Below are 26,575 nucleotides of genomic sequence, written 5' to 3'. Positions count from 1 at the left end.
AAGTAATTTATCAGGTAAACATAAATTCTGTTTTCTCCAACATAGGTGTGTCCGGTCCACGGCGTCATCCTTACTTGTGGGAACCAATACCAAAGCTTTAGGACACGGATGAAGGGAGGGAGCAAATCAGGTCACCTAAATGGAAGGCACCACGGCTTGCAAAACCTTTCTCCCAAAAATAGCCTCAGAAGAAGCAAAAGTATCAAACTTGTAAAATTTGGTAAAAGTGTGCAGTGAAGACCAAGTCGCTGCCCTACATATCTGATCAACAGAAGCCTCGTTCTTGAAGGCCCATGTGGAAGCCACAGCCCTAGTGGAATGAGCTGTGATTCTTTCGGGAGGCTGCCGTCCGGCAGTCTCGTAAGCCAATCTGATGATGCTTTTAATCCAAAAAGAGAGAGAGGTAGAAGTTGCTTTTTGACCTCTCCTTTTACCGGAATAAACAACAAACAAGGAAGATGTTTGTCTAAAATCCTTTGTAGCATCTAAATAGAATTTTAGAGCGCGAACAACATCCAAATTGTGCAACAAACGTTCCTTCTTTGAAACTGGTTTCGGACACAGAGAAGGTACGATAATCTCCTGGTTAATGTTTTTGTTAGAAACAACTTTTGGAAGAAAACCAGGTTTAGTACGTAAAACCACCTTATCTGCATGGAACACCAGATAAGGAGGAGAACACTGCAGAGCAGATAATTCTGAAACTCTTCTAGCAGAAGAAATTGCAACTAAAAACAAAACTTTCCAAGATAATAACTTAATATCAACGGAATGCAAGGGTTCAAACGGAACCCCCTGAAGAACTGAAAGAACTAAATTGAGACTCCAAGGAGGAGTCAAAGGTTTGTAAACAGGCTTAATTCTAACCAGAGCCTGAACAAAGGCTTGAACATCTGGCACAGCGGCCAGCTTTTTGTGAAGTAACACAGACAAGGCAGAAATCTGTCCCTTCAGGGAACTTGCAGATAATCCTTTTTCCAATCCTTCTTGAAGGAAGGATAGAATCCTAGGAATCTTAACCTTGTCCCAAGGGAATCCTTTAGATTCACACCAACAGATATATTTTTTCCAAATTTTGTGGTAAATCTTTCTAGTTACAGGCTTTCTGGCCTGAACAAGAGTATCGATAACAGAATCTGAGAACCCTCGCTTCGATAAGATCAAGCGTTCAATCTCCAAGCAGTCAGCTGGAGTGAAACCAGATTCGGATGTTCGAACGGACCCTGAACAAGAAGGTCTCGTCTCAAAGGTAGCTTCCAAGGTGGAGCCGATGACATATTCACCAGATCTGCATACCAAGTCCTGCGTGGCCACGCAGGAGCTATCAAGATCACCGACGCCCTCTCCTGATTGATCCTGGCTACCAGCCTGGGGATGAGAGGAAACGGCGGGAACACATAAGCTAGTTTGAAGGTCCAAGGTGCTACTAGTGCATCCACTAGAGCCGCCTTGGGATCCCTGGATCTGGACCCGTAGCAAGGAACTTTGAAGTTCTGACGAGAGGCCATCAGATCCATGTCTGGAATGCCCCACAGCTGAGTGACTTGGGCAAAGATTTCCGGATGGAGTTCCCACTCCCCCGGATGCAATGTCTGACGACTCAGAAAATCCGCTTCCCAATTTTCCACTCCTGGGATGTGGATAGCAGACAGGTGGCAGGAGTGAGACTCCGCCCATAGAATGATTTTGGTCACTTCTTCCATCGCCAGGGAACTCCTTGTTCCCCCCTGATGGTTGATGTACGCAACAGTTGTCAGATTGAAACCGTATGAACTTGGCCCTCGCTAGCTGAGGCCAAGCCTTGAGAGCATTGAATATCGCTCTCAGTTCCAGAATATTTATCGGTAGAAGAGATTCTTCCCGAGACCAAAGACCCTGAGCTTTCAGGGATCCCCAGACCGCGCCCCAGCCCATCAGACTGGCGTCGGTCGTGACAATGACCCACTCTGGTCTGCGGAATGTCATCCCTCGTGACAGGTTGTCCAGGGACAGCCACCAACGGAGTGAGTCTCTGGTCCTCTGATTTACTTGTATCTTCGGAGACAAGTCTGTATAGTCCCCATTCCACTGACTGAGCATGCACAGTTGTAATGGTCTTAGATGAATGCGTGCAAAAGGAACTATGTCCATTGCCGCTACCATCAACCCGATCACTTCCATGCACTGAGCTATGGAAGGAAGAGGAACGGAATGAAGTATCCGACAAGAGTCTAGAAGTTTTGTTTTTCTGGCCTCTGTCAGAAAAATCCTCATTTCTAAGGAGTCTATTATTGTTCCCAAGAAGGGAACCCTTGTTGACGGAGATAGAGAACTCTTTTCCACGTTCACTTTCCATCCGTGAGATCTGAGAAAGGCCAGGACAATGTCCGTGTGAGCCTTTGCTTGAGGAAGGGACGACGCTTGAATCAGAATGTCGTCCAAGTAAGGTACTACAGCAATGCCCCTTGGTCTTAGCACAGCTAGAAGGGACCCTAGTACCTTTGTGAAAATCCTTGGAGCAGTGGCTAATCCGAAAGGAAGCGCCACGAACTGGTAATGTTTGTCCAGGAATGCGAACCTCAGGAACCGATGATGTTCCTTGTGGATAGGAATATGTAGATACGCATCCTTTAAATCCACCGTGGTCATGAATTGACCTTCCTGGATGGAAGGAAGAATAGTTCGAATGGTTTCCATCTTGAACGATGGAACCTTGAGAAACTTGTTTAAGATCTTGAGATCTAAGATTGGTCTGAACGTTCCCTCTTTTTTGGGAACTATAAACAGATTGGAGTAGAACCCCATCCCTTGTTCTCTTAATGGAACAGGATGAATCACTCCCATTTTTAACAGGTCTTCTACACAATGTAAGAATGCCTGTCTTTTTATGTGGTCTGAAGACAACTGAGACCTGTGGAACCTCCCCCTTGGGGGAAGTCCCTTGAATTCCAGAAGATAACCTTGGGAGACTATTTCTAGCGCCCAAGGATCCAGAACATCTCTTGCCCAAGCCTGAGCGAAGAGAGAGAGTCTGCCCCCCACCAGATCCGGTCCCGGATCGGGGGCCAACATTTCATGCTGTCTTGGTAGCAGTGGCAGGTTTCTTGGCCTGCTTTCCCTTGTTCCAGCCTTGCATTGGTCTCCAAGCTGGCTTGGCTTGAGAAGTATTACCCTCTTGCTTAGAGGACGTAGCACTTTGGGCTGGTCCGTTTCTACGAAAGGGACGAAAATTAGGTTTATTTTTTGCCTTGAAAGGCCGATCCTGAGGAAGGGCGTGGCCCTTACCCCCAGTGATATCAGAGATAATCTCTTTCAAGTCAGGGCCAAACAGCGTTTTCCCCTTGAAAGGAATGTTAAGTAGCTTGTTCTTGGAAGACGCATCAGCCGACCAAGATTTCAACCAAAGCGCTCTGCGCGCCACAATAGCAAACCCAGAATTCTTAGCCGCTAACCTAGCCAATTGCAAAGTGGCGTCTAGGGTGAAAGAATTAGCCAATTTGAGAGCATTGATTCTGTCCATAATCTCCTCATAAGGAGGAGAATCGCTATCGACCGCCTTTATCAGCTCATCGAACCAGAAACATGCGGCTGTAGCGACAGGGACAATGCATGAAATTGGTTGTAGAAGGTAACCCTGCTGAACAAACATCTTTTTAAGCAAACCTTCTAATTTTTTATCCATAGGATCTTTGAAAGCACAACTATCCTCTATGGGTATAGTGGTGCGTTTGTTTAAAGTGGAAACCGCTCCCTCGACCTTGGGGACTGTCTGCCATAAGTCCTTTCTGGGGTCGACCATAGGAAACAATTTTTTAAATATGGGGGGAGGGACGAAAGGAATACCGGGCCTTTCCCATTCTTTATCAACAATGTCCGCCACCCGCTTGGGTATAGGAAAAGCTTCTGGGAGCCCCGGCACCTCTAGGAACTTGTCCATTTTACATAGTTTCTCTGGGATGACCAACTTGTCACAATCATCCAGAGTGGATAATACCTCCTTAAGCAGAATGCGGAGATGTTCCAACTTAAATTTAAATGCAATCACATCAGGTTCAGCTTGTTGAGAAATGTTCCCTGAATCAGTAATTTCTCCCTCAGACAAAACCTCCCTGGCCCCATCAGACTGAGTTAGGGGCCCTTCAGAAATATTAATATCAGCGTCGTCATGCTCTTCAGTATCTAAAACAGAGCAGTCGCGCTTACGCTGATAAGTGTTCATTTTGGCTAAAATGTTTTTGACAGAATTATCCATTACAGCCGTTAATTGTTGCATAGTAAGGAGTATTGGCGCGCTAGATGTACTAGGGGCCTCCTGAGTGGGCAAGACTCGTGTAGACGAAGGAGGGAATGATGCAGTACCATGCTTACTCCCCTCACTTGAGGAATCATCTTGGGCATCATTGTCATTGTCACATAAATCACATTTATTTAAATGAATAGGAATTCTGGCTTCCCCACATTCAGAACACAGTCTATCTGGTAGTTCAGACATGTTAAACAGGCATAAACTTGATAACAAAGTACAAAAAACGTTTTAAAATAAAACCGTTACTGTCACTTTAAATTTTAAACTGAACTCACTTTATTACTGCAAATGCGAAAAAACATGAAGGAATTGTTCAAAATTCACCAAATTTTCACCACAGTGTCTTAAAGCCTTAAAAGTATTGCACACCAAATTTGCTGAGACCCAACCAAGCCCCAAGGGGAATACGATACCAAATGACGCCTTCAGAAAGTCTTTTCTAAGTATCAGAGCTCCTCTCACATGCGACTGCATGCCATGCCTCTCAAAAACAAGTGCGCAACACCGGCGCGAAAATGAGGCTCTGCCTATGCTTTGGGAAAGCCCCTAAAGAATAAGGTGTCTAAAACAGTGCCTGCCGATATTATTATATCAAAATACCCAGATAAAATGATTCCTCAAGGCTAAATATGTGTTAATAATCAATCGATTTAGCCCAAAAAAAGTCTACAGTCTTAATAAGCCCTTTTAGAAGCCCTTATTTACGATCGTAATAAACATGGCTTACCGGATCCCATAGGGAAAATGACAGCTTCCAGCATTACATCGTCTTGTTAGAATGTGTCATACCTCAAGCAGCAAGAGACTGCTCACTGTTCCCCCAACTGAAGTTAATTGCTCTCAACAGTCCTGTGTGGAACAGCCATGGATTTTAGTGACGGTTGCTAAAATCATTTTCCTCATACAAACAGAAATCTTCATCTCTTTTCTGTTTCTGAGTAAATAGTACATACCAGCACTATTTCAAAATAACAAACTCTTGATTGAATAATAAAAACTACAGTTAAACACTAAAAAACTCTAAGCCATCTCCGTGGAGATGTTGCCTGTACATCGGCAAAGAGAATGACTAGGGTAGGCGGAGCCTAGGAGGGATCATGTGACCAGCTTTGCTGGGCTCTTTGCCATTTCCTGTTGGGGAAGAGAATATCCCACAAGTAAGGATGACGCCGTGGACCGGACACACCTATGTTGGAGAAATAAATAATAAAAATGCATTACAGTTTTTATTCATTGTGTATAATTTATGGGGCATTCAGTTTTGTGTTTAATATCCTTTTAATTAAATTCATGATAAAAACATACAGATCATCATATTTTATGTCTCAACATGTTTCCTAATTTAAAAAAATGCACGGAAAGCCAATAAAAGATTTATGAAACAGGACAAATGGATTATCATGAATGTAAGGTCAAGTTAGCTCCAAAGGTTTAAAGAAAATTGTTGATTGTTGTGATGGATTGAAACTCAACTAGCAATTGGTTTTCTATATGCAAAAATATGAGAAACCATTATTCATGTTTAAATTTAGTTCGCCAGTAGATTTTATTGCTTGTGAACGTGAAATTCCACAGCTCTTTTAACAGACTGGAACAGAGATCAGAGGCAGGAAAAACATGTGGGAAACCGAGATTAGAGGGTAACAGTGGTAAAAAAAATGGCAAGAAGGGGGTGTAATAAACCAACCATAATAAGCAAAGAAATGCTGGGAAGGGGAAGCTTAATCGTAAGTTAAAAAAGTCACAGATGTTGGCAGTCGAGAATACAGAGTACTTAAAAACAAGATGGAAAGATGGAGTTGGTATAAATGGTTCAATTCTCAAAAGCTCCCCACTCGAGAGAGATTATCTAAAAATTCTATCAGCACTACAAGATTCTTCACAGAATTCTAGAAAGGGAAATGTTACCTTGAGGATTGTGTATCTTGCTATAGATGGTTCCCTATACGTCTGTAGGTGAAGGCATGTACATAACAATATAGTGCTCAATCAAATAAGCAGTTTAAAAATCAGATTAAAAGTACACATTAACACATGAATATACATGTATATAAGCATATAAACAGTCTCCCATTCACCTCTATGTAAAGGCAATTTCAGTGCCATCTAACCCCTTATAACTGCTTCATGCAGTTTTTTTTTTTTTTTTTACAAAAATAAATACAAATTCTTATATTTTTTCTTTATTTTAAGGAACTGTCCACTTTATTTGGGAGGCAACTTTTTATTTATTAATCAGATGTCTGACCTCTTGTTAATTGCGGTTGGCGCAAAATGCCCCGCAAGCTTGTGGGATTATTAACCAGCCACTTGTATTGGCTGGTTATTTAACATGTGCCGGTAAACGGGCAAATTTGATTTTTTTACAGGCACACGTTAAAAATAGCGCTCCACTTGTAATCTAGCCCTAAAATTGATGTTTGTATTGTATCAATGTAAAATGACTCACACGTCTCAGTTAGTGGGCTGGACAGGGGGTTCCTTGGGCAAACAGTATGCTGGTAAGGTTGTCTTTAAATACATACTGAACTTATTACTAGAAGCAAAAATACACTAAAGACACTGCAGTTTAATTTGTATTTGCTTAAAATAAATCTTAGAATTGCTGGTTGTTCCCATGATAACTTCACTCTCTTCCCTATGAGATTCTGCATTAGAGACAGCATCATTATTTTTTTGTGGGAGGCAGATCAAAGCTAGCTGAGACATCCAGAGTTAGCCCTTCTTCTCCTAGAATGCAACAAGGTCTACCCCTTTGAAGTCTGCAAAATGGTTTCACTCCATGCAGGTCAGTGGCTGGTGAGGCACTGGCTAGTATCAGAGCCACCAGATAAACACACGTGAACCCAATAGAGGTGCAATTGTTGGGTATTGAAAAGTCTGCAGAAACACTCACAAAAAAACATAATTTATGCTTACCTGATAAATTTATTTCTTGACATGGTGAGTCCACGGATCATCATAATTACTGTTAGGAATATCACTCCTGACCAGCAGGAGGCGGCAAAAAGCACCACAGCAAAGCTGTTAAAAACCACTCCCTTACCCAAAATCCCCAGTCATTCAACCAAAAGGAAAGGAGAAAGGAAGTAATATAAGTTGCAGAGGTGCCTGAGGTTTATGAAAAAACACACCGTGTCAAGAAATAAATACATATATCAGGTAAGCATAAATTATGTTTTCTTTCTAATGACACGGTGAGTCCACGGATCATCATAATTACTGTTGGGAACCAATACCCAAGCCAGAGGACACGGATGATAAGGGAGGGACAAAACAGTAAACCTAAACAGAAGGCACCACTGCTTGAAGAACTTCTCTCCCAAAAGAAGCCTCAACCGAAGCAAAAGTATCAAAACATAACATTTTTAGAAAAAGTATGTAAAGATGACCAAGTGGCAGTCTTACAAATCTGTTCCACAGAAACTCCATTTTAGGAAGCCCAAGAAGAAGAAACAGCCCTCGGATAATGAGCTGTAAGTCTCTCAGGAAGCTGCAGTCCAGCAGTCTCATAAAACAAATTAAGAATACTTCTCAAGCTTTCTGATCCTTGTGTATCCCAGAGAAACAAACAAAAGAGACAGAATACCGGCGAAAAACCTCAGTCTCCTGCAAGAAGAATCTCAAATCACTCACAACATCCAGAAATGTGTAACAAACGATCCAAATGAGAAGAAGGATTAGGACATAGAGAAGGAACAATAATTTCCTGAATAAAATTCCTGTCCGAAACATCCTTAAGGAAAGAAAACCTACTTAATACGAAACCCCACCTTATTATCCCAAAAGACAAGAGAAGTCACACTGCAAAGCTGAGAGTTCTGATACTCTCCTAGCAGAAGAAAAATCAACAAGAAACAAACCTTCCAAGAAATTGAAGAATGCATTGGTTCAAAGGGAGCCTGCTGCAAAACCTTAAGAACCAGGTTAAGACCCCAAAAGTAACCAACTTAAACACAGGCCTAATACTGACCAGAGCCTGATAAATTGCCCAGCTGGAATGACCGCCAGACGCTATGTGGCAAAATAGACAATGCAACCAAAACTCCAAAATTGCTGACAAACCCTTCTCCAGACCCTCCCGGAGAACGGAGAAAATGAAAGGAATCCGGACTATTCCAGGAGACATCCATGGACTCACACTCAAAAAGGATATTTATGATCATCCTTCTAAAAACTGTTCTGAGAACTCGAACCATAGGCTCAATGACCAACTTCAGAAAAAAAACATGTTTAGAAGAACTAAGCCTTCAATCTCCAAGCATAAAAGAAAAAGACCTGGAAGAAGGAAGAGACCCTGATTCAGAAGGTTATTCCTCAGAGGCAGCCTCCAAGATGGGAGAGAGACAACATCTCCCCTAGGTCTGTACACCAGACCCTGCAAGGCCACGCAGGGGCTAGTAGAAACACCAACACTCGCTACAAAGTGATACAAGCAATGACTCTTGGAAGAGAGCAAACAAATAAACCAGGTAAAAAAGTCTGAAATCCCAACGGACCGCCAAAGCATCTATCAGGACGGTCTGAGGATCCCTGGACCTAGAACCGTACCCTAGAAGCTTGACATTTAGTGGAGACGCCATCAGAACCCACTCCAGTCACCTCCTACATAGCTAAGGAACGCCTAGTTCCTTCCTGGAGAATAAAGAAAACCATACAGGTGATATCATCCAAATAGAACCAAACTAAGGACGACCAAGACCAATTCAGAGCATTGAAAATTACTCTCCAATCCAATATAATAAGAAGGAAAGCAGACACTTCTAGTGCATCCTCCCAGCACCTAAAAGCAATTACCAGACTGCTTCCCAGCTCAGCAGGTTGACGTCCGTGGTCACACAACCCAGGAATGTCTCAAGAAACACACGCCCTGAGACAGATACTCCTGAAAAACCACTACGGGAGAAAGTCTCTAGTCGACTGATCTAAATCTATCCTCTGAGACAGATCTCCCCATATAAAAATAGCAACAAGGAATGATGACCACTGAATCATCAGATCAATTCCCTTCTACCGAAAAAAACTGAAGGAAAAACCAACTGCAGTTAGATCCAAACTCCCACCTCTGGTAGCAAGATAGCTCTATTTACTGTACCAGTAGCCCTTGCTGTTGGTCGGACAGGATACTGCGGGGAGGGAAAAATCCTTGATTGTCTAACCTCTGTTAGAAAAACTTCAAGATAGAGACCAAAAAAAGGTCCCAAAAAAAAACACCCTTAAAAATGGAACAAGGGAGCTCTCCCCCAGACACAATTCCCCTCCATGGAAAAGTAGATTGGACAAGATCTCTTGAAAGAGAGCTTATTCAAAGGAAGGACGACACCTGAACCTATATTGTCCAGAAAAACACCCTTGCACTACCCCAGGACCAAAAGTCCTCACTTGAGAAGATCCCGATCACAGGGACAATAAATACACATCCTTCAGGTCTATGAGTAGACTGAATAGGCCCTCTGGAAGCAAAAAAATAAATACTACATTGAAGGTCAGAACCTAAGGAAACGAGGTAAAAACATAGATCCCGTTCCCAGACTGGAACTATCACCCGCAGAGAGAAAGGCTTTCAAACAAAGTCTCTCATCCTACCTGGAATGCAGATACTGAAAAGGAGAAATCTGCCCTTTGGAGGGAAACTTAGATTGGACTCCAAAAACAGGACAGACACTGCATAAAGAGGAAAAAAGGAAAAAACTTTCCCCTTAGTCTTACTCTCCTGATGTGTGCAAGAAAAACCCCATACAGACAGAGGCTAATTCTGCCAGACAGAATCCAAACAAGGTCTCATCCTTGAAAAGGAAACGCTAGAAGTGTGGATTAGGAGGAAACATAAAAAATTGAAAATGCCACTGCATAACTCTAAGCCTAACCATACCCCTAAGTTACAGGAAAGGCTACTCAGCTGACCAAAATGTCAGCCCCAATGCCCAGTGGGCTAGCACATAAAGACTAATAAGACAAGACATTGTTCTAAATGAACAATAGAAACCAGAGCTACGTATCCATAGATCCTTAGGGAGCAGCTACCCACATAGGGAACAGAGTTCTATGATCCTAGTTGAAAAAACTCCCTTCTACTCAGGACACTGTGCATTAGAAAAACAGGAAAATCCCAGAAAGGACATTTTCTGTATCCAAGACATGTCTGGAAACACTTCCTCATAGGAAGGAACATAACTGATAAACTTCAGAAAACTTTCAAAGGTTGACAACGAAAAGGAATCGATGTCGTCCGAGTAGCCAAAACCTCCTTTAAAAATACACGAGGTGATAAAGCATACATCTGAATGATATGATGATGAAGGAATTAAACTGTCGAAATCTGAGTATTCACCTTCAGAAACCTACCGGCGAAAACTCCTCACAACTAGCGTAGTAAAAAAATGGAACAGAAACCTCACAATCTGAAAAAAGAAAAACCAGACCAAAAAAAAAAAAAAAAAAAGATATCCCAATATACCGGAGTTGCAAAAATCTGGAAGCAAACATACTCCTCCTGGAGATTCAGAGAAACCGCAGGGCACTGCATGTGACGCCAAAAAGGCTTGGGACATAAAAGGATAGAGCTGTGGCATTACCTAAACGGCATAATCCTAGGAGACATAAGGCTCATATAAAATAGTACCATTCCAAGTTCAACTGACAAGGTGACACAAACATCTAAAAACATCTAACTTTCCTCAATTATATTTATATTCCTAAAAAGTAACACATATATTATAAATGTTCCTTTTTAATTTATATCTCCAAAGGAACAGATGATAGAATAAACCAATGTTTCCCATACTATCTTTATTTGCAAAGGAAACATATTAACCTATCATCATATCCTATGACTATATCACAGAAAACTAGAAAGTGATATAAACTATCTGAATGTTAAAATGAGAATACTAAAACACACAAGAACTAGGGTATAAACATACTCCTATAACAGCCTGCCCTAAGTAACGCATACATCCAAATTGGAGAGATTCTACTATACTCCAAGAAAGCATCTAGATATATGATATAGTATCCATATGCCTTAACTATACAAGGGAGACAGAACCACAACTCTGTTCCATTCACACTCTGGAGAACGAGATGGAGTTACAGATATATGCCCAGCTCCTCTAAAATGGCGCCGTTCCGAAAAAGCAATGAAGGCGTGACCAACAGACAGAACGTACTGGGGCTTCACTCCGTCCATAAAATGTCTCTAAAATGCTTTCCGAACCTTGTGAAGAAATTCCTGCAGATGACTGACCCCAGCAGGACAGTGGCACCATCGTGCAGCCTCTTGAAAACGCTTCTAAAAGCGGAGTAACAAAATACAAAGTTAACCCCAATGTGTGCTTAGAATGTTACACAAACACCTCCACGCAGCCCCTTAGGAAAGGCGCCATATCGCTCTAATGGTCTCCTGACATGAACAATTAAATTTAACTGTTCAATTCAGGAACTTAAGAGGGGTAATAAAAACAGGAAAACGAAAAAAAATCATCAAGATTTAACTGGAGTATCCTGTCCGGAACACACCGGACACAAAACACTACTGAGCCTACACATCCCATTAACCCATAATAGGATCAAATGTATAAATGTCCCAAACAGAAATGTTAAAGTGCCTTAAATTTCCTTTCTTCTATCAGAATTTAAATCCAGCACTTACCTCAATGTAGATCTGCCTGGCAGCAGGACAGCTCACTCGGTTTGAGATGGTCTCCTTCCTCACATGGACCTGTGGAAAAAAGAAAGACTGAATAAACTTACTCATGCTTTCAAGATAGGGCAGCAATAACTGTTTGGGAGACGCAGCAGGGATTATACCCCACAAATTCCCAGTTGCTTAAAAGCCACCACTGCTCTACTGAAGAGACTGACATGGACAACGGCTAAACCCCAGCAAAGATCGGGACAGCCAGTTCTGCTTTGAAAATAAACTCTTGATTGAACAAATTCTGTCAGACACCTAACTTTACCACCTCCTTGCAACTGATACAGGCAAAGAGAATGACTAAGGATTGTGGGTAAGGGAGTGGTTTTTAACAGCTTTGCTGTGGTGCTCTTTGCCTCCTCCTGCTGGTCAGGAGTGATATTCCTAACAGTAATTATGATGATCCGTGGACTCACTGTGTCATTAGAAAGAAACAAAGACATTAAAAAGCACACACACTCACAGAAATACAGAGACACACAGAAACATGTACTCACTAACAGACATTCAGAAATACTCACACACACACACAAATAAAACTCAGACACACAGAAACCCTCCTGAGACACACACACACACACATTCAAAGACTCAAAAACACTCACAGACACTTACATAAAAAGACTCAGGTACACACTCCATACATCACCTATGTTGTTGCGCAATCGAAGGGCTGTCTCTCTCCATGTATTTGCAGCTAAGGTCAGAAAATTTGGTAAGTTTTTTTAATTTTATTTTAACATTATTTTCTTTTCATGACAGGTGAATATCTGCCTTCCCTGCCTGCACGTCCCTGATGCAGATGAGTTTTTGAGAATTTGGTTTTAATGAAAGATGAAAAGATATGGTCATGCAAAAAAAAAAAAAAACACAAAAAAAACCTAAGCATGGAAACAATAGAGAACAGAGTGAAAATGAATATAAATCGCTAGATGTAAAGAACAAAACTGGTGAAACAACTGTCATTGTTGGTAGAGCCTAGCAGGAGCAGCTGTACCAAGAATAGGAAGGAGAGAATAGCAGTATTTGTTAGCAAATAATGGTGAGCAATTACTAGGCCTTTGGTGCAGGGAGAGGTGGCAGAAGCAGATTCTGATTATGAGTGCCTGTCTGTGCCAGGCGGAAAAAAATAATAATATACTAATGTAAACTGGAACTGTAAGGTGATGGTTGTCGGATACTGCCAGATGTGTCAGGTAGAACGGTCAACATAAAATGGTCTGTTTTAGTATCAGGAAAGAGGAATTTAAAATTGGTGCATGGGAAAGTAATTTGATTCCTAAATAAAACACACCTTGCTGAGATGCTGATCAGAGGGTTAAGCAAAAGAAATAAAAGGATTGCAAGTGGAGGTTGGAGCTGGCCCCTTCAGTTAGAATGGCAAGTGTCCGGGTCCTGAAATATTAGAGTCCAAGGACAGATTTTGCGGTCTCATGTGGTGCCCAACTGTCATATTTTGCTGCCCATACAGTTGCTCCTGTTGAGATAGTACACGGCTGTTCTGAGAGTACACTTCCCCTGACATACTACGCTGTTTCATGAGCATGATGTTCTCTTGTAATATTTGAGATGGGGACAAAATCTGTGATCTATCTATTGCAGGCAAGGATCTTTGTGACCGAGGAAGACGACCCTGATGCTGATCCATCATCATATTCTGCAGGCCTAATAGGTGCATGTTGGTTGAATGTGGTTTTGCATTTTCGATACCTGCCTTGGGAAAATACTGAAGAGTACTGCTGGGCTTTTCTGAGGGCATGATCCGAGAAAGATCAAACTCTGGGATACCACTGGCTGACGGCCTAATGACCCCACCAAGATTTGGATCACTAAGAATTGACAATCCTGGGCCATAGGTCTCGGTCGGTCTTGGAGGTAGACGAGTCTGTGTGGGCATATCATCAAAAAAATGCTGTTGAAAGGAACCTCCTCCTTGTGACATGGAAGAGTTGTGTTGTAGCCCTGGCTGCAAGTCTGTTGGGAAGACTAGCTGGTTGGAAGACATCATTTGAGTTCCTGGACCTGGACAGGAAGGATCCTGGATCATATGGTTAATCATTAGGCGGTTCTGAAGTCCATCAGAGGGATGCATTGAGGAGCCAGGTGATTTGAGGAGAGAGGAAAGAGGGTCATGAGAAAGAGATGGCTGTCCAGAAAGGATGGAGTTCTGTGAAGGGGACAGGTTAAAGTGCATAGAGATGGGTGGCATCCTAGGACCTGAAAATACAGTAAAACAACCTATTAAATGCTGTTAGGCAGTTTACATTGCATAGAAAGTATTCTTTCTCCACTTGCATGTGTTAAAATGACCTCTGTTACAGGTCAGACGGCATCAATTTAATTTTAATTTAATTTCACACTATTCACATATTCACTATAAATGATAAGACTCTTAAGGTAAGAGGTGAGGCATTCTCTGACCTTACATCTTGCTGCTGGACAGGCTGCCTACTGTAATCATACTTTATTTTTTGTATCACCCGTCTGTTTAATGCTAGCAACCAGTCACCAGATACAGTAAGACACTACTGGTGTTTTTTCTTAACCCACAAACTCTCCACCTTCACCCTACCACTGCCTTAAGGTTTTAGGTGAAACTTAATGCCTAAACCCCTATATGAGGGGTAAAGGGAAACTGTTTAGATAATCAGCCAAATGCTCAAGAAATCATGAGGGCAAAAGGTTCCCTAAGTACTAGAGTGCTAAATGTAAATTATTTAACCCTTTCAGTGCTAACGACGGCTCTGAGCCGTCGCAGAGTTTCCCACTCAGGAGCTAACAACGGCTCAGAGTCGCTAGCACTCTCCCACCTTGAGGGAGATCTGGGGGCTCTCACTCGCTCCTACCCCAGCGATTGGGCCTGTATAGTGACAGGCATCGCCGGGGCTTCACGTTCTGCGTGGTGACGCCACGCGCAATGACGTGATGATGTAACCGTGCAACTTTATTTAAAAATAACAATGTTAAGTATAGGAAAAGGGGGCATGCTGCCTAGAAGCCTGTATCCCAGGCATCTAAGCAGCTACAGACCCCCAAGACCCACCATTGGAAAGGTAGGTAATCGCCTAACCTTTCTAACAGTGTAAGTCTTGGGGATCTGGGGGGGAAAAAAAAAGTTAAAAAAAAAAAAAATATTTCAATAAATAAAAAAATCCTTTAAACAGCTTAGCACCCAAGAGGGAAAGTGCTTAGCACTCAAAGGGTTAATAAGACAGGTACAAAAAAAGTGACTTTATATAAAGCACTTTTGCCTATACTCTTAATGTGAAAATAATGGTGCCAATATAAAGTATCTTTTAAAAAAAAAAAATATATATATATATATATATATATATATATATATAAACAATATACCATGCAAGCTGTGCTAGACAGTTAAACCAATTATATCATGGTGAAAAAAACACTGAAATAAGCTTACATCATCCATCTTCAACCATGAAGTGACAAATGTCTATATAAAGAGGCAAAATGAAATCCCATGTCACTTAAAACAAAGTTGCCATGAGAACACCCAATAGGATACTTCCTCTTTCGCAGTCAAGTATAAACAGGGTTAGCAAGAAAAGTGTATTCAACTTACAATACAGCACCAGGAGATACACATTGGGGCCGATTTATTTTTGTCTGGCCCGGCATGATCCTCTGTAGCGATCATGTCCGCCAGACATCGATAAATGCCGACTGCATACTAAGAAAATGGAATCGTAAGATACAGAATTTGCCAACAGCTAAAAGTAGTTTACGGCTCCATTTTAGTACCAGGTTTCCACTGAAATATTTTGCTCAGTGCGTGGTGTCTCTCTTCTCTTGTAGGTGTAAGTTAATGTTGGGTTAACGTTTCCATCCGTTGTTGGATTTCTCGAAAATCGCTCCATAACAAGTTAGTTGCTATGGTAAACCAACCTTACACTATAACATTTACGTTTAACGTCTGCGCTCATCTCTAAAAAGAAACAAAAACAAATATACACTTATTTATAACACTTTTTAAAAAAAATATAAACAAATACTACTTTTAATTTGAATACTCTACTTTATTAATATATGGAATATTTTGTTCTGCCCTAGGCATAGGTCTTGACTGAATTTTGAAGATATGTGCTTGCATATATTTGTATATGTAAAAACATATTGATATTTCTATAAGAACATAAGTGCAACTATTTCGATACATGGGAAAAACATAATTTATGTAAGAACTTTCCTGATAAATTCATTTCTTTCATATTGGCAAGAGTCGAGCTAGTGACGTATGGGATATACATTCCTACCAGGAGGGGCAAAGTTTCCCAAAACCTCAAAATGCCTATAAATACACCCCTCACAACACCCACAATTCAGTTTAACGAATAGCCAAGAAGTGGGGTGATAAGAAAGGAGCGAAAGCATCAAAACAAGGAATTGGAATAATTGTGCTTTATACAAAAAAATCATAATCACCACAAAAAGGGTGGGCCTCATGGACTCTTGCCAATATGAAATAAATGAATTTATCAGGTAAGTTCTTACATAAATTATGTTTTCTTTCATGTAATTGGCAAGAGTCCATGAGCTAGTGACGTATGGGATAGCAGATACCCAAGATGTGGAACTTCCACGCAAGAATCACTAGAGAGGAAGGGATAAAATAAAGACAGCCAATTCCGCTGAAAAAAATAATCCACAACCCAAATAAAAAAAATGAAATAATAAGCAGAAGAATCAAACTGAAACAGCTGCCTGAAGTACTTTTCTACCAAAAACTGCTTCTGAAGAAGAAAAAACATCAAAATGGTAGAATTTAGTAAAAGTATGCAAAGAAGACCAAGTTGCTGCTTTGCAAATCTGATCAACAGAAGCTTCATTCCTAAAAGCCCAGGAAGTAGAAACTGACCTAGTAGAATGAGCCGTAATCCTTTGAGGCGGGGATTTACCCGACTCCACATAAGCAAGATGAATCAAAGACTTTAACCAAGAAGCCAAAGAAATGGCAGAAGCCTTCTGACCTTTCCTAGAACCAGAAAAGATAACAAATAGACTAGAAGTCTTTCTGAAACCTTTAGTAGCTTCAACATAATATTATCAAAGCTCTTACTACATCCAAAGAATGTAAAGATCTCTCCAGAGAATTCTTAGGATTAGGACACAATGAAGGGACAACAATTTCTCTACTAATGTTGTTAGAATTCACAACTTTAGGTAAAAATTTAAATGAAGTCCGTAACACTGCCTTATCCTGATGAAAAATCAGAAAAGGAGATTCACAAGAAAGAGCAGATAACTCAGAAACTCTTCTAGCAGAAGAGATGGCCAAAAGGAACAAAACTTTCCAAGAAAATAATTTAATATCCAGAGAATGCATAGGTTCAAACGGAGGAGCCTGTAAAGCCCTCAGAACCAAATTAAGACTCCAAGGAGGAGAGATGGACTTAATGACAGGCTTGACACGAACCAAAGCCTGTACAAAACAATGAATATCAGGATGATTAGCAATCTTTCTGAGAAAAAGAACAGAAAGAGCAGATATTTGTCCTTTCAAGGAACTTGCAGACAAACCCTTATCCAAACCATCCTGAAGAAACTGTAAAATTCTAGGAATTCTAAAAGAATGCCAAGAGAATTTATGAGAAGAACACAAAGAAATTTAAGTCTTCCAGACTCGGTAATAAATCTTCCTAGACACAGATTTACGAGCCTGTAACATAGTATTAATCACTGAGTCAGAGAAACCTCTATGACTAAGTATCAAGCGTTCAATCTCCATACCTTCAAATTTAATGATTTGAGATCCTGATGGAAAATGGGCCTTGAGATAGAAGGTCTGGCCTTAACGGAAGTGTCCAAGGTTGGCAACTGGCCATCCGAACGAGATCCGCATACCAAAACCTGCGAGGCCATGCTGGAGCCACCAGCAGTACAAACGAACGCTCCATTAGGATTTTGGAAATCACTTTTGGAAGAAGAACTAGAGGCGGAAAGATATAAGCAGGTTGATAATTCCAAGGAAGCGACAACGCGTCCACTGCTTCCGCATGAGGATCCCTGGATCTGGACAGATACCTGGGAAGTTTCTTGTTTAGATGAGAGGCCATCAGATCTATTTCTGGAAGTCCCCAGATTTGAACAATCTGAAGAAATACCTCTGGGTGAAGAGACCATTCGCCCGGATGTAGCGTCTGGCGACTGAGATAATCCGCTTCCCAATTGTCTATACCTGGGATGTGAACCGCAGAGATTAGACAAGAGCTGGATTCCGCCCATACAAGTATCCGAGATACTTCTTTCATAGCCAGAGGACTGTAAGTCCCTCCTTGATGATTGACATACGCCACGGTTGTGACATTGTCTGTCTGAAAACAAATAAACTATTCTCTTTTCAGAAGAGGCCAGAACTGAAGAGCTCTGAAAATTGCACAGAGTTCCAAAATGTTGATTGGTAATCTCGCCTCCTGAGATTCCCAAACCCCCTGCGCTGTCAGAGATCCCCATACAGCTCCCCAACCTGAAAGACTCGCATCTGTTGAGATCACAGTCCAGGTTGGACGAACAAAAGAGGTCCCTTGAATTAAACGATGGTGATCCAACCACCAAGTCAGAGAAGATCGAACATTGGGATTTAAGGATATTAATTGTGATATCTTTGTATAATCCCTGCATCATTGGTTCAGCATACAAAGCTGAAGAGGTCTCATGTGAAAACGAGCAAAAGGGATCGCGTCCGATGCAGAAGTCATGAGACCTAGAATTTCCATGCACAAAGCTACCGAAGGGAACGATTGGGACTGAAGGTTTCGACAAGCTGAAACCAATTTCAGACGTCTCTTTTCTGTTAGAGACAAAGTCATGGACACTGAATCTATTTGGAAACCCAAAAAGGTTACCCTTGTCTGAGGAATCAAGGAACTCTTTGGTAAATTAATCCTCCAACCATGTCTTTGAAGAAACAACACAAGTTGATTCGTATGAGATTCTGCAGAATGTAAAGACTGAGCAAGTACCAAGATATCGTCCAAATAAGGAAATACTGCAATACCCTGTTCTCTGATTACAGAGAGAAGGGCACCGAGAACCTTTGAAAAGATCCTTGGAGCTGTTGCTAGGCCAAACGGAAGAGCAACAAACTGGTAATGCTTGTCTAGAAAAGAGAATCTCAGGAACTGATAGTGATCTGGATGAATTGGAATATGAAGATATGCATCCTGTAAGTCTATTGTAGACATATAATGCCCTTGCTGAACAAAAGGCAGAATAGTCCTTATAGTCACCATTTTGAATGTTGGTATCCTTACATAACGATTCAATAATTTTTAGATCCAGAACTGGTCTGAAGGAATTCTCCTTCTTTGCTACATTGAACAGATTTGAGTAAAACCCCAGACCCCATTCCAGAACTGGAACTGGCACAATTACCTCAGCCGACTCTAGGTCTGAAACACATTTCAGAAATGCCTGAGCCTTTACTGGGTTTACTGGAATGCGTGAGAGAAAAAAATCTTCTCACAGGCAGCCTTACCTTGAAACCTATTCTGTACCCTTGTGAAACAATGTTCTGAATCCAAAGACTGTGAATCGAATTGATCCAAACATCTTTGAAAAATCGTAACCTGCCCCCTACCAGCTGTGCTGGAATGAGGGCCGCACCTTCATGCGGATTTAGGAGCTGGTTTTGACTTTCTAAAAGGCTTGGATTTATTCCAGACTGGAGAAGGTTTCCAAACGGAAACTGTTCCTTTAGGGGAAGGGTCCGGCTTATGTTCCTTATTCTGACGAAAGGAACGAAAACGATTAGCAGCCCTACATTTACCTTTAGATTTTTTGTCCTGAGGCAAAAAGGCTCCCTTCCCCCCAGTAACAGTTGAAATTATTGAATCCAACTGTGAACCAAATAATTTATTACCTTGGAAAGAAAGAGAAAGCAATGTTGACTTAGAAGTCATATCTGCATTCCAAGATTCAAGCCATAAAGCTCTTCTAACTAAAATAGCTAAAAAGACATATACCTGACATCAATTCTAATGATTTCAAAAATGGCATCACAAACAAAGTTATTAGCATGTTGAAGAAGTTTAACAATGCTATAAGCATTATGGTCTGACACTTGTTGCGCTAAAGCCTCCAACCAGAAAGTGGAAGCTGCAGCAACATCAGCCAAAGAAATAGCAGGTCTAAGAAGATTACCTGAACATAAATAAGCCTTCCTTAGAAAGGATTCAAGCTTCCTATCTAAAGGATCCTTAAAAGAAGTACTATCTGTCATAGGAATAGTAGTACGTTTAGCAAGAGTAGAGATAGCCCCATCAACTTTGGGGATTTGTTCCCAAAACTCTAATCTATCAGATGGCAAAGGGTACAATTTCTTAAACCTTGGAGAAGGAGTAAATGAAGTACCCAGACTATTCCATTCCCTAGAAATTACTTCTGAAATAGCATCAGGAACTGGAAAAACTTCTGGAATAACTACATGAAGTTTAAAAACTGAATTTAAACGCTTATTAGATTTAATATGAAGAGGACTAGACTCCTCCATATCTAATGCAATTGACACTTTAAGTAAAGAACGAATAAACTCCATCTTAAACAAATATGAAGATTTATCAGTGTCAATATCTGAGGCAGAATCTTCTGAACCAGATAGATCCTCATCAGAAACAGATAAGTCAGAATGATGGCGGTCATTTAAAAATTCATCTGAAATATGAGAAGTTTTTTTTTTTGTATATGTTTATTTATATTGGTGGAATGATACAATTACATATTAATCCTGCCAAGTCAAAGCCGACCAAAGAATATAACAAAACGAGATACATGAAAAAGGAAAAGGGTACCTTCCAATTCCTACATCATTTAAAAAAATAAACTGGGAAAGCATGAAAGTAATAATAAAAAAAAAACGCAGTTATATAAAGAAAAGCTGGCAGGAATGTACCTTAATTCTACTTATATAAACATTGGTCCACCTTTTTGGAAGTTTTCAATTCTTGTGAAAGAAAAAGAGTTTCTATTACAAGTTAATAGTTATGACCTGGGGGGAGGAGGGGGGTGTGGGGAGAGGAGGAGAAGTGGAGAGAGAAGAGAAAGAAAGAAAAAAAAAAAAAAAAAAAAAAAAGGGGGAGGAAATCCCCTCTCCTCTTCCAATGGATTCCCAAACTCTTCCGATCTACTTAGGGAATTACCAGGCATCCAGTATTACCAGATCTGTATTTCTGAAAGGGTAAATTAGTTTATCTATCTCTGAAGGGGGAAAAGATTTGATAAATACTGCCCATTTCTGAAAGAACTTTCTTACATCGTCCTCCTCGTTAAGATTTGTATCTGTCTGTTCTAAAATGCATTGTTTCTTTAAATAATTCTTAATCTCTGAGATGCTAGGAGTTGCTTTTCCTTTCCATTTTTTGAAAATTAAATAGCGGGTAGCGAGAATAGAAAGGGTGATTATTTTCCTATTAATTTGTGCTACATCTGTATCAGGCTGAAGAAACACAATATATTTTAGTGATAGGACCAGAGGGGAAACTCCCAAGGAGTTGTTAATCCAGTATTCTAATCTTTGCCAAGTCTGTTTTATCTTTGGGCAGTCCCATATCATGTGTGCCAGGTTCGCTGAGGAAAACGAACACTTGGGGCATTTATTGAAATGCGGATTTCGATATCTGCTACCTTTGTCTGGTGTATAATATGTCATAAACAAAAGTTTGATGTGTGCTTCTCTCCAAGAAGAAGAGAGCGTGGCTTGTGTAACCATAAAAATGGACTGTTGGATGAGAGCCGGGTCTAGGTTAGCCTGGGGAATCAGTATCCGCCATTTGGAAGATATATTTTCTAGATTAAAGGAACCATTGAGTGAGATAAGGCTTTGATATACTGTGGAGATTGACATAACACCTTTCTTCACTAGCAGCAGCCAGTTTTCCAGGCTACCCATGGACCAATTCCATCCAAACTGTCGCGTGAGTTGTGTTACAAAATGTCTTATTTGGAGATAAGCAAAAAAATCTTTGTGGGGAAGATTAAATTCTGTTCTGAGTGATTCAAAAGACTTAACACATTTCCTCTCTTTATCTAAGAGGCAAAGGATGTTATCTAAACCAAAGTTGTGCCATCTACGAAATTGTGAGGAGTGTAGCCCTGCTGGAAATTGGGGATTACCCGTTAATGGCATATATTTGGACACTCTGTTTTCTACCTCCATAGATTTGCAAAGCCGCCACCAGGCCTGTATCGGGTTAAACATAGATCTAAGTTTTTTCACCTCCCTTGGAAGAGAACTGTGGTTACAATGAATTAATGCTACAGGGAGAAAGGGATCAATGGCGTTTTGATCTAAATCATTGTTTGTAACATAGTCTTTAGAGTGTATCCAATCGGTAACTATGCATGCCAGAAAAGCATAATTATAGGTTCGAAGATCAGGGAGCGCCATGCCCCCATATCTCCTGGGGAGCGATAATTTAGATAAGGCTATTCTGGGTTTTTTGTGTTGCCAAATAAAACCTCTAAGTACTGTATTCAGTGACCTAATGTCTTTTGCTTTCAACATTAGTGGGATATTTTGAAGAACATAGAGAACTTTAGGGAGGAGAATCATTTTGTAAATAGCAATACGACCTGCAATGGATAATGGGAGGTTTCTCCAATTTAACAAGCTATCTCTGACTTTATTTAAAACTGGAAGAATATTTAGTCTATACCAAGAGTCAGGGTTAGAGGAGATTGACATGCCCAAGTATTTAAAAGACTGAGACACTTCTTTAAAGGGTAAGTTCTTAAGTGAGTCTTTGGTTTGTCTGATCCAAAGGAGCTCCGACTTTGAGGTATTTATCTTATATCCCGAAAAGGACCCGAATTGGTCAATGGTTGCCAAGAGCTTAGGTATATTTACTTTGGTGTTCGAGAGATAGATCAGAATGTCGTCCGCGTATAAAGCTATTTTTAACTCTTTTTTACCAACCTTGATACCTTCTAGTTGCTGTCTAATTACGATGGCTAGGGGTTCAATGGCTACGTCGAAAAGTAGGGGAGAAAGAGGGCACCCCTGCCTTGTTCCTCTCTTTAAGCCTATTTCTGCGGAGGTCATGCCATTTACTATTAATTTCGTGGAGGCTTTGGCATATAGTTTGTCAATAAATTCAGGGAACTTACCTCTGAAACCAAATTGTAGAAGGGAGAACAGAAGATGATCCAGATGAACTGAATCAAATGCCTTTTCAGCATCTATTGCGAGAATAGCTAAGTCAGAGTTGTCCTCCCTCTCCCCGTCCTCTAAGTTTTTGAAGTAATCAATAGTGACGAAAACTTCCCTTATTTTTGCTGAAGAGTTCCTCTTAGACAAAAATCCTGCTTGATCCTTATTTATAATACCAGTAAGCAAGACTTGCAATCTTTGTGCTAATATAGAAGTAAGTAATTTGTAATCTATGTTCAATAGCGCTATCGGCCTATAAGACTCTTTTTTATCCGGATCTTTTCCCTGTTTTAGTATAAGGGAGGTATATGACGCCGCAAAGTAAGGGGATACCGGTTTGCCCTGAATATAGATATCATTAAAAAGCCTCGTTAGATGTGGGACGAGTCGTGGGGACAGAATTTTATAAAATTTGTTTGGGAGGCCATCGGGACCTGGGGCTTTGTTTAGGGGGAGATGCAAGATAGCTCTACTGACTTCTGATTCAGATATAGGAGAGTTTAGGGTTTCAGAAAGCTCCGGGGTTAAAACTGGGTGACTAATCTCATCCCAGAGTTCCTTCCTCTGATCAACATTTGATTTCCTCAGGGAATATAACTCTTGATAGTATTCTGTAAAAACTCCTAATATCTCCTCCGGCGATGTGACCGTTTTATCTCCTTTTTGTATGGTATCTATCAAGGATGACCCTTTGTCTCCCTTAATAAGGTTGGCCAGGAGTTTCCCTGATTTATTTCCGTATCTGTACATCTTGGCCTGAAATTTCAATTCTTTCTGTGTAGTCCTATGGATGAGAAAGGTATCTCTTTCCTTCTTGGCTTGTGCGTACCTTGTCCAATTTTGTGCTGACCTATGTAGTAAGTAGCGGTTATACGCATTAGTAACGGCCTTTACCACTTCCTTTTCACGCAATTTATGGCTCTTAGTCCTAGATATGCTATATGCTAGGATTTCTCCCCTAAGAACTGCCTTGGCAGTTTCCCAGAAGAGTTCAGATTGATTAAGATGTTGATGATTAAAATGAGAGTACTCCTCAAATTTGAGGTTGAGCCAGTTTTTAAATTTATAATCTGAGGCCAAGAATTTAGGAAAGAGGAATCGGCACCTATCCGAGGAGAAGTCCCCAAGTTGGAAATCTAAGAATATGGGAGCATGATCGGATATGCAGATAGGCAATATGCCTGCGGTTACCCCTTGCTTTACTAGTCTTTCATCAAGAAGAAAAAGATCTATCCTGGACAGAGTCTTATGAGCCGTAGAGAGGCACGTAAATTCACTAGAGTCGGGATTTTGAGCTCTCCATATATCTTTTATCCTAAGGTTCCGAATGATCTTTTTGAACATTTTAGTTTCCAAATTATCTTTTTTTGTTTTGGGCGCCGTAGGGTTCTGTCGGCACCTATCCAGAGGATATTGCGGAGCCATGTTGAAGTCCCCACCTAAGATGATAAAGCCTTCAGCATACAAGAGAATTTTAGCTTGGGTTGATTCCCAGAATTCATAGTTATATCTATTTGGGCCATATATATTGCAAAGCGTATAAAGAGTTTTACCTAGTTTAATTTTAGCCATTAGGAGTTTCCCCTCTGTGTCCGTATTTGTGTCCAATATCTCATATTTCAGCTTTTTCCCTAATAAGATTGCTACTCCACCTTTCCTTCCTACACTGGGAGAGGCAAGGACTTCCTTAACCCATGCACATTTAAGCTTTAATACTTCCTCTGTTTTTAAGTGTGTTTCTTGAAGAAAAGCAATGTTAGTATTAAGTTTCCTCAAGTGTGATATTATTAATTTCCGCTTGATCGGGGATGTGATGCCTCCTATGTTCCATGATACCATCTTAAAGCTGCCTGCCATAATGCTTATTTAAGTTTGGAAAATGCAAGAGGGAAGGGGAGAGGGGGGGAAGAAGAGGGAAAAGAGGGAAGAAAGGAAAAAAAAAAAAAAAAAAAAAAAAAAAAAGAGGGGAGGGGGGGGAGAGAAAAAAAAAGGGGAAGAAGAAAAAAAAAAAAAAAAAAAAAAGGGGGAAAGTGATAAGGCGCAACCAGTGAAACCCCCCCCCACCCCCCATCTTTGTCTAGTTTCCCTTGCACTGCCTGACCCCTTGTCTCCCTGGGGCCAGCCACTGACTTCCGATGGGACCATTCCAATATCTTAACAATTAAAACAGAAAAAAAGTAAAACAAAGAATTTCTAATTACTTCTTTAAGAACCTGTATAAAACTAAAATACATGTTATCCGTGCATTGTATTACAGTGCTAATTTTCCTTAGCAACCGTAGAGGCTCTATGAACTACAGGGCCCATCTGGGCCAAAAAATTATCTGCCTCTTCGACCGTGTCAAAGAAATGTACCTTATTTTCCACCCAAATCTTAAGCCTAGCAGGGTATATTAGAGTGGCACGGACCCCCTGGTTAATTAGCTTTGTACATAACGGGGCAAGTTTCCTCCTCTTTGCAGCTGTTTCAGCTGAAAAGTCTTGGAACAACATGATTTTTGAATCTTGGATATAGATGGGTTGGTTTTTCCGAAAGAATTGTAGTAACATGGTTTTATCTTGAAAGTTTAAGACCCTAGCAATAATGGGTCTGGGCTTAGTAGTTTCTTTACCCTCTAACGGCCATCCTAACCTGTGTGCCCTCTCGAGTACTATCTGTGGCTGAGACTGTGGTATTTGTAAAAGCTGTGGTAAGGTGATGGTTACAAATTTATTGAGGTCCTCAAACTGCCCTTCCTCTGGGACCCCAATTATCCTTATGTTGTTCCGCCTTGAGCGGTTTTCTAAGTCTTCCAATTTGTCTTGTATTTTAACCCAGTTAGATAGAGAGGTTTCCAATTTAGTGTTTTGGGCTAACGTAAGGTCCTCGAGGTCCGAGATCCTTTGCTCTGCCTCTGATAGTCTGCCTGAGAATTGTCTAAATTCATTGGTCAATGATGCTATATCTTGCTTAATTTCAGACCTGAGACAATCAAATTTGGGAGCCAGGGCTTCTAAAATACTTGCCACCAAGACTTGGGTATCAAACGCCTCACTTGGGGGTGGAGGATTGGTAATCGTTGGACATACCTCCACGGAGGTCTCCAGCGTAGTCTTATTTTTTCTGTCTCTATGTCGGGCCGCCATAGCTGCAGGTGAAGTTTTAGATTGTGTATTAAGGAATTTATCCATGTGCAGGTGCCCAAGTGATTGTTAATATGTGATAAGCGAAGTGCGTTCCGTTGGTGAAGAAAGTAAGAGGAGCCCCCTTAGGACCCCCAGGGGGTAAGCGAGGTGAGGCAATAAGACGTGATTTAGGGGTACCAACGTGCGCAGGCTAAAGTGCAAGTGAAAAGGACGAGGGGAGAGGAACCGTGAGTATGTGAGACAGTTTACAATACTCAAAAAAGTGAGAGGGGTGTGCCCAGTGAAGTGGGGAGTTGGTCGAGGG

General features: G+C 40.9%; 1 protein-coding gene across 1 annotated transcript in view; it reads right to left on the bottom strand.

Moving 5' to 3' along the window:
* Nucleotides 1–5,544: 5,544 nt before the first annotated feature.
* Nucleotides 5,545–26,575, bottom strand: part of BCL9L (BCL9 like) — a 188,173-nt gene continuing 167,142 nt past the window's right edge. Inside the window, exon 8 of the mRNA XM_053691308.1 lies at nucleotides 5,545–14,198. Within this exon, the coding sequence (XP_053547283.1) occupies nucleotides 13,354–14,198 (845 nt within the window). The 3' untranslated portion in view covers nucleotides 5,545–13,353. The remainder of the gene's footprint in view (nucleotides 14,199–26,575) is intronic.

This window comes from Bombina bombina, chromosome 8 (genome assembly GCF_027579735.1).
Source record: "Bombina bombina isolate aBomBom1 chromosome 8, aBomBom1.pri, whole genome shotgun sequence".
NCBI lineage: Eukaryota > Metazoa > Chordata > Amphibia > Anura > Bombinatoridae > Bombina > Bombina bombina.
The sequence above is the reverse complement of the archived record's forward strand: the minus strand, read 5'-3'. Positions and strand labels throughout refer to the sequence as shown.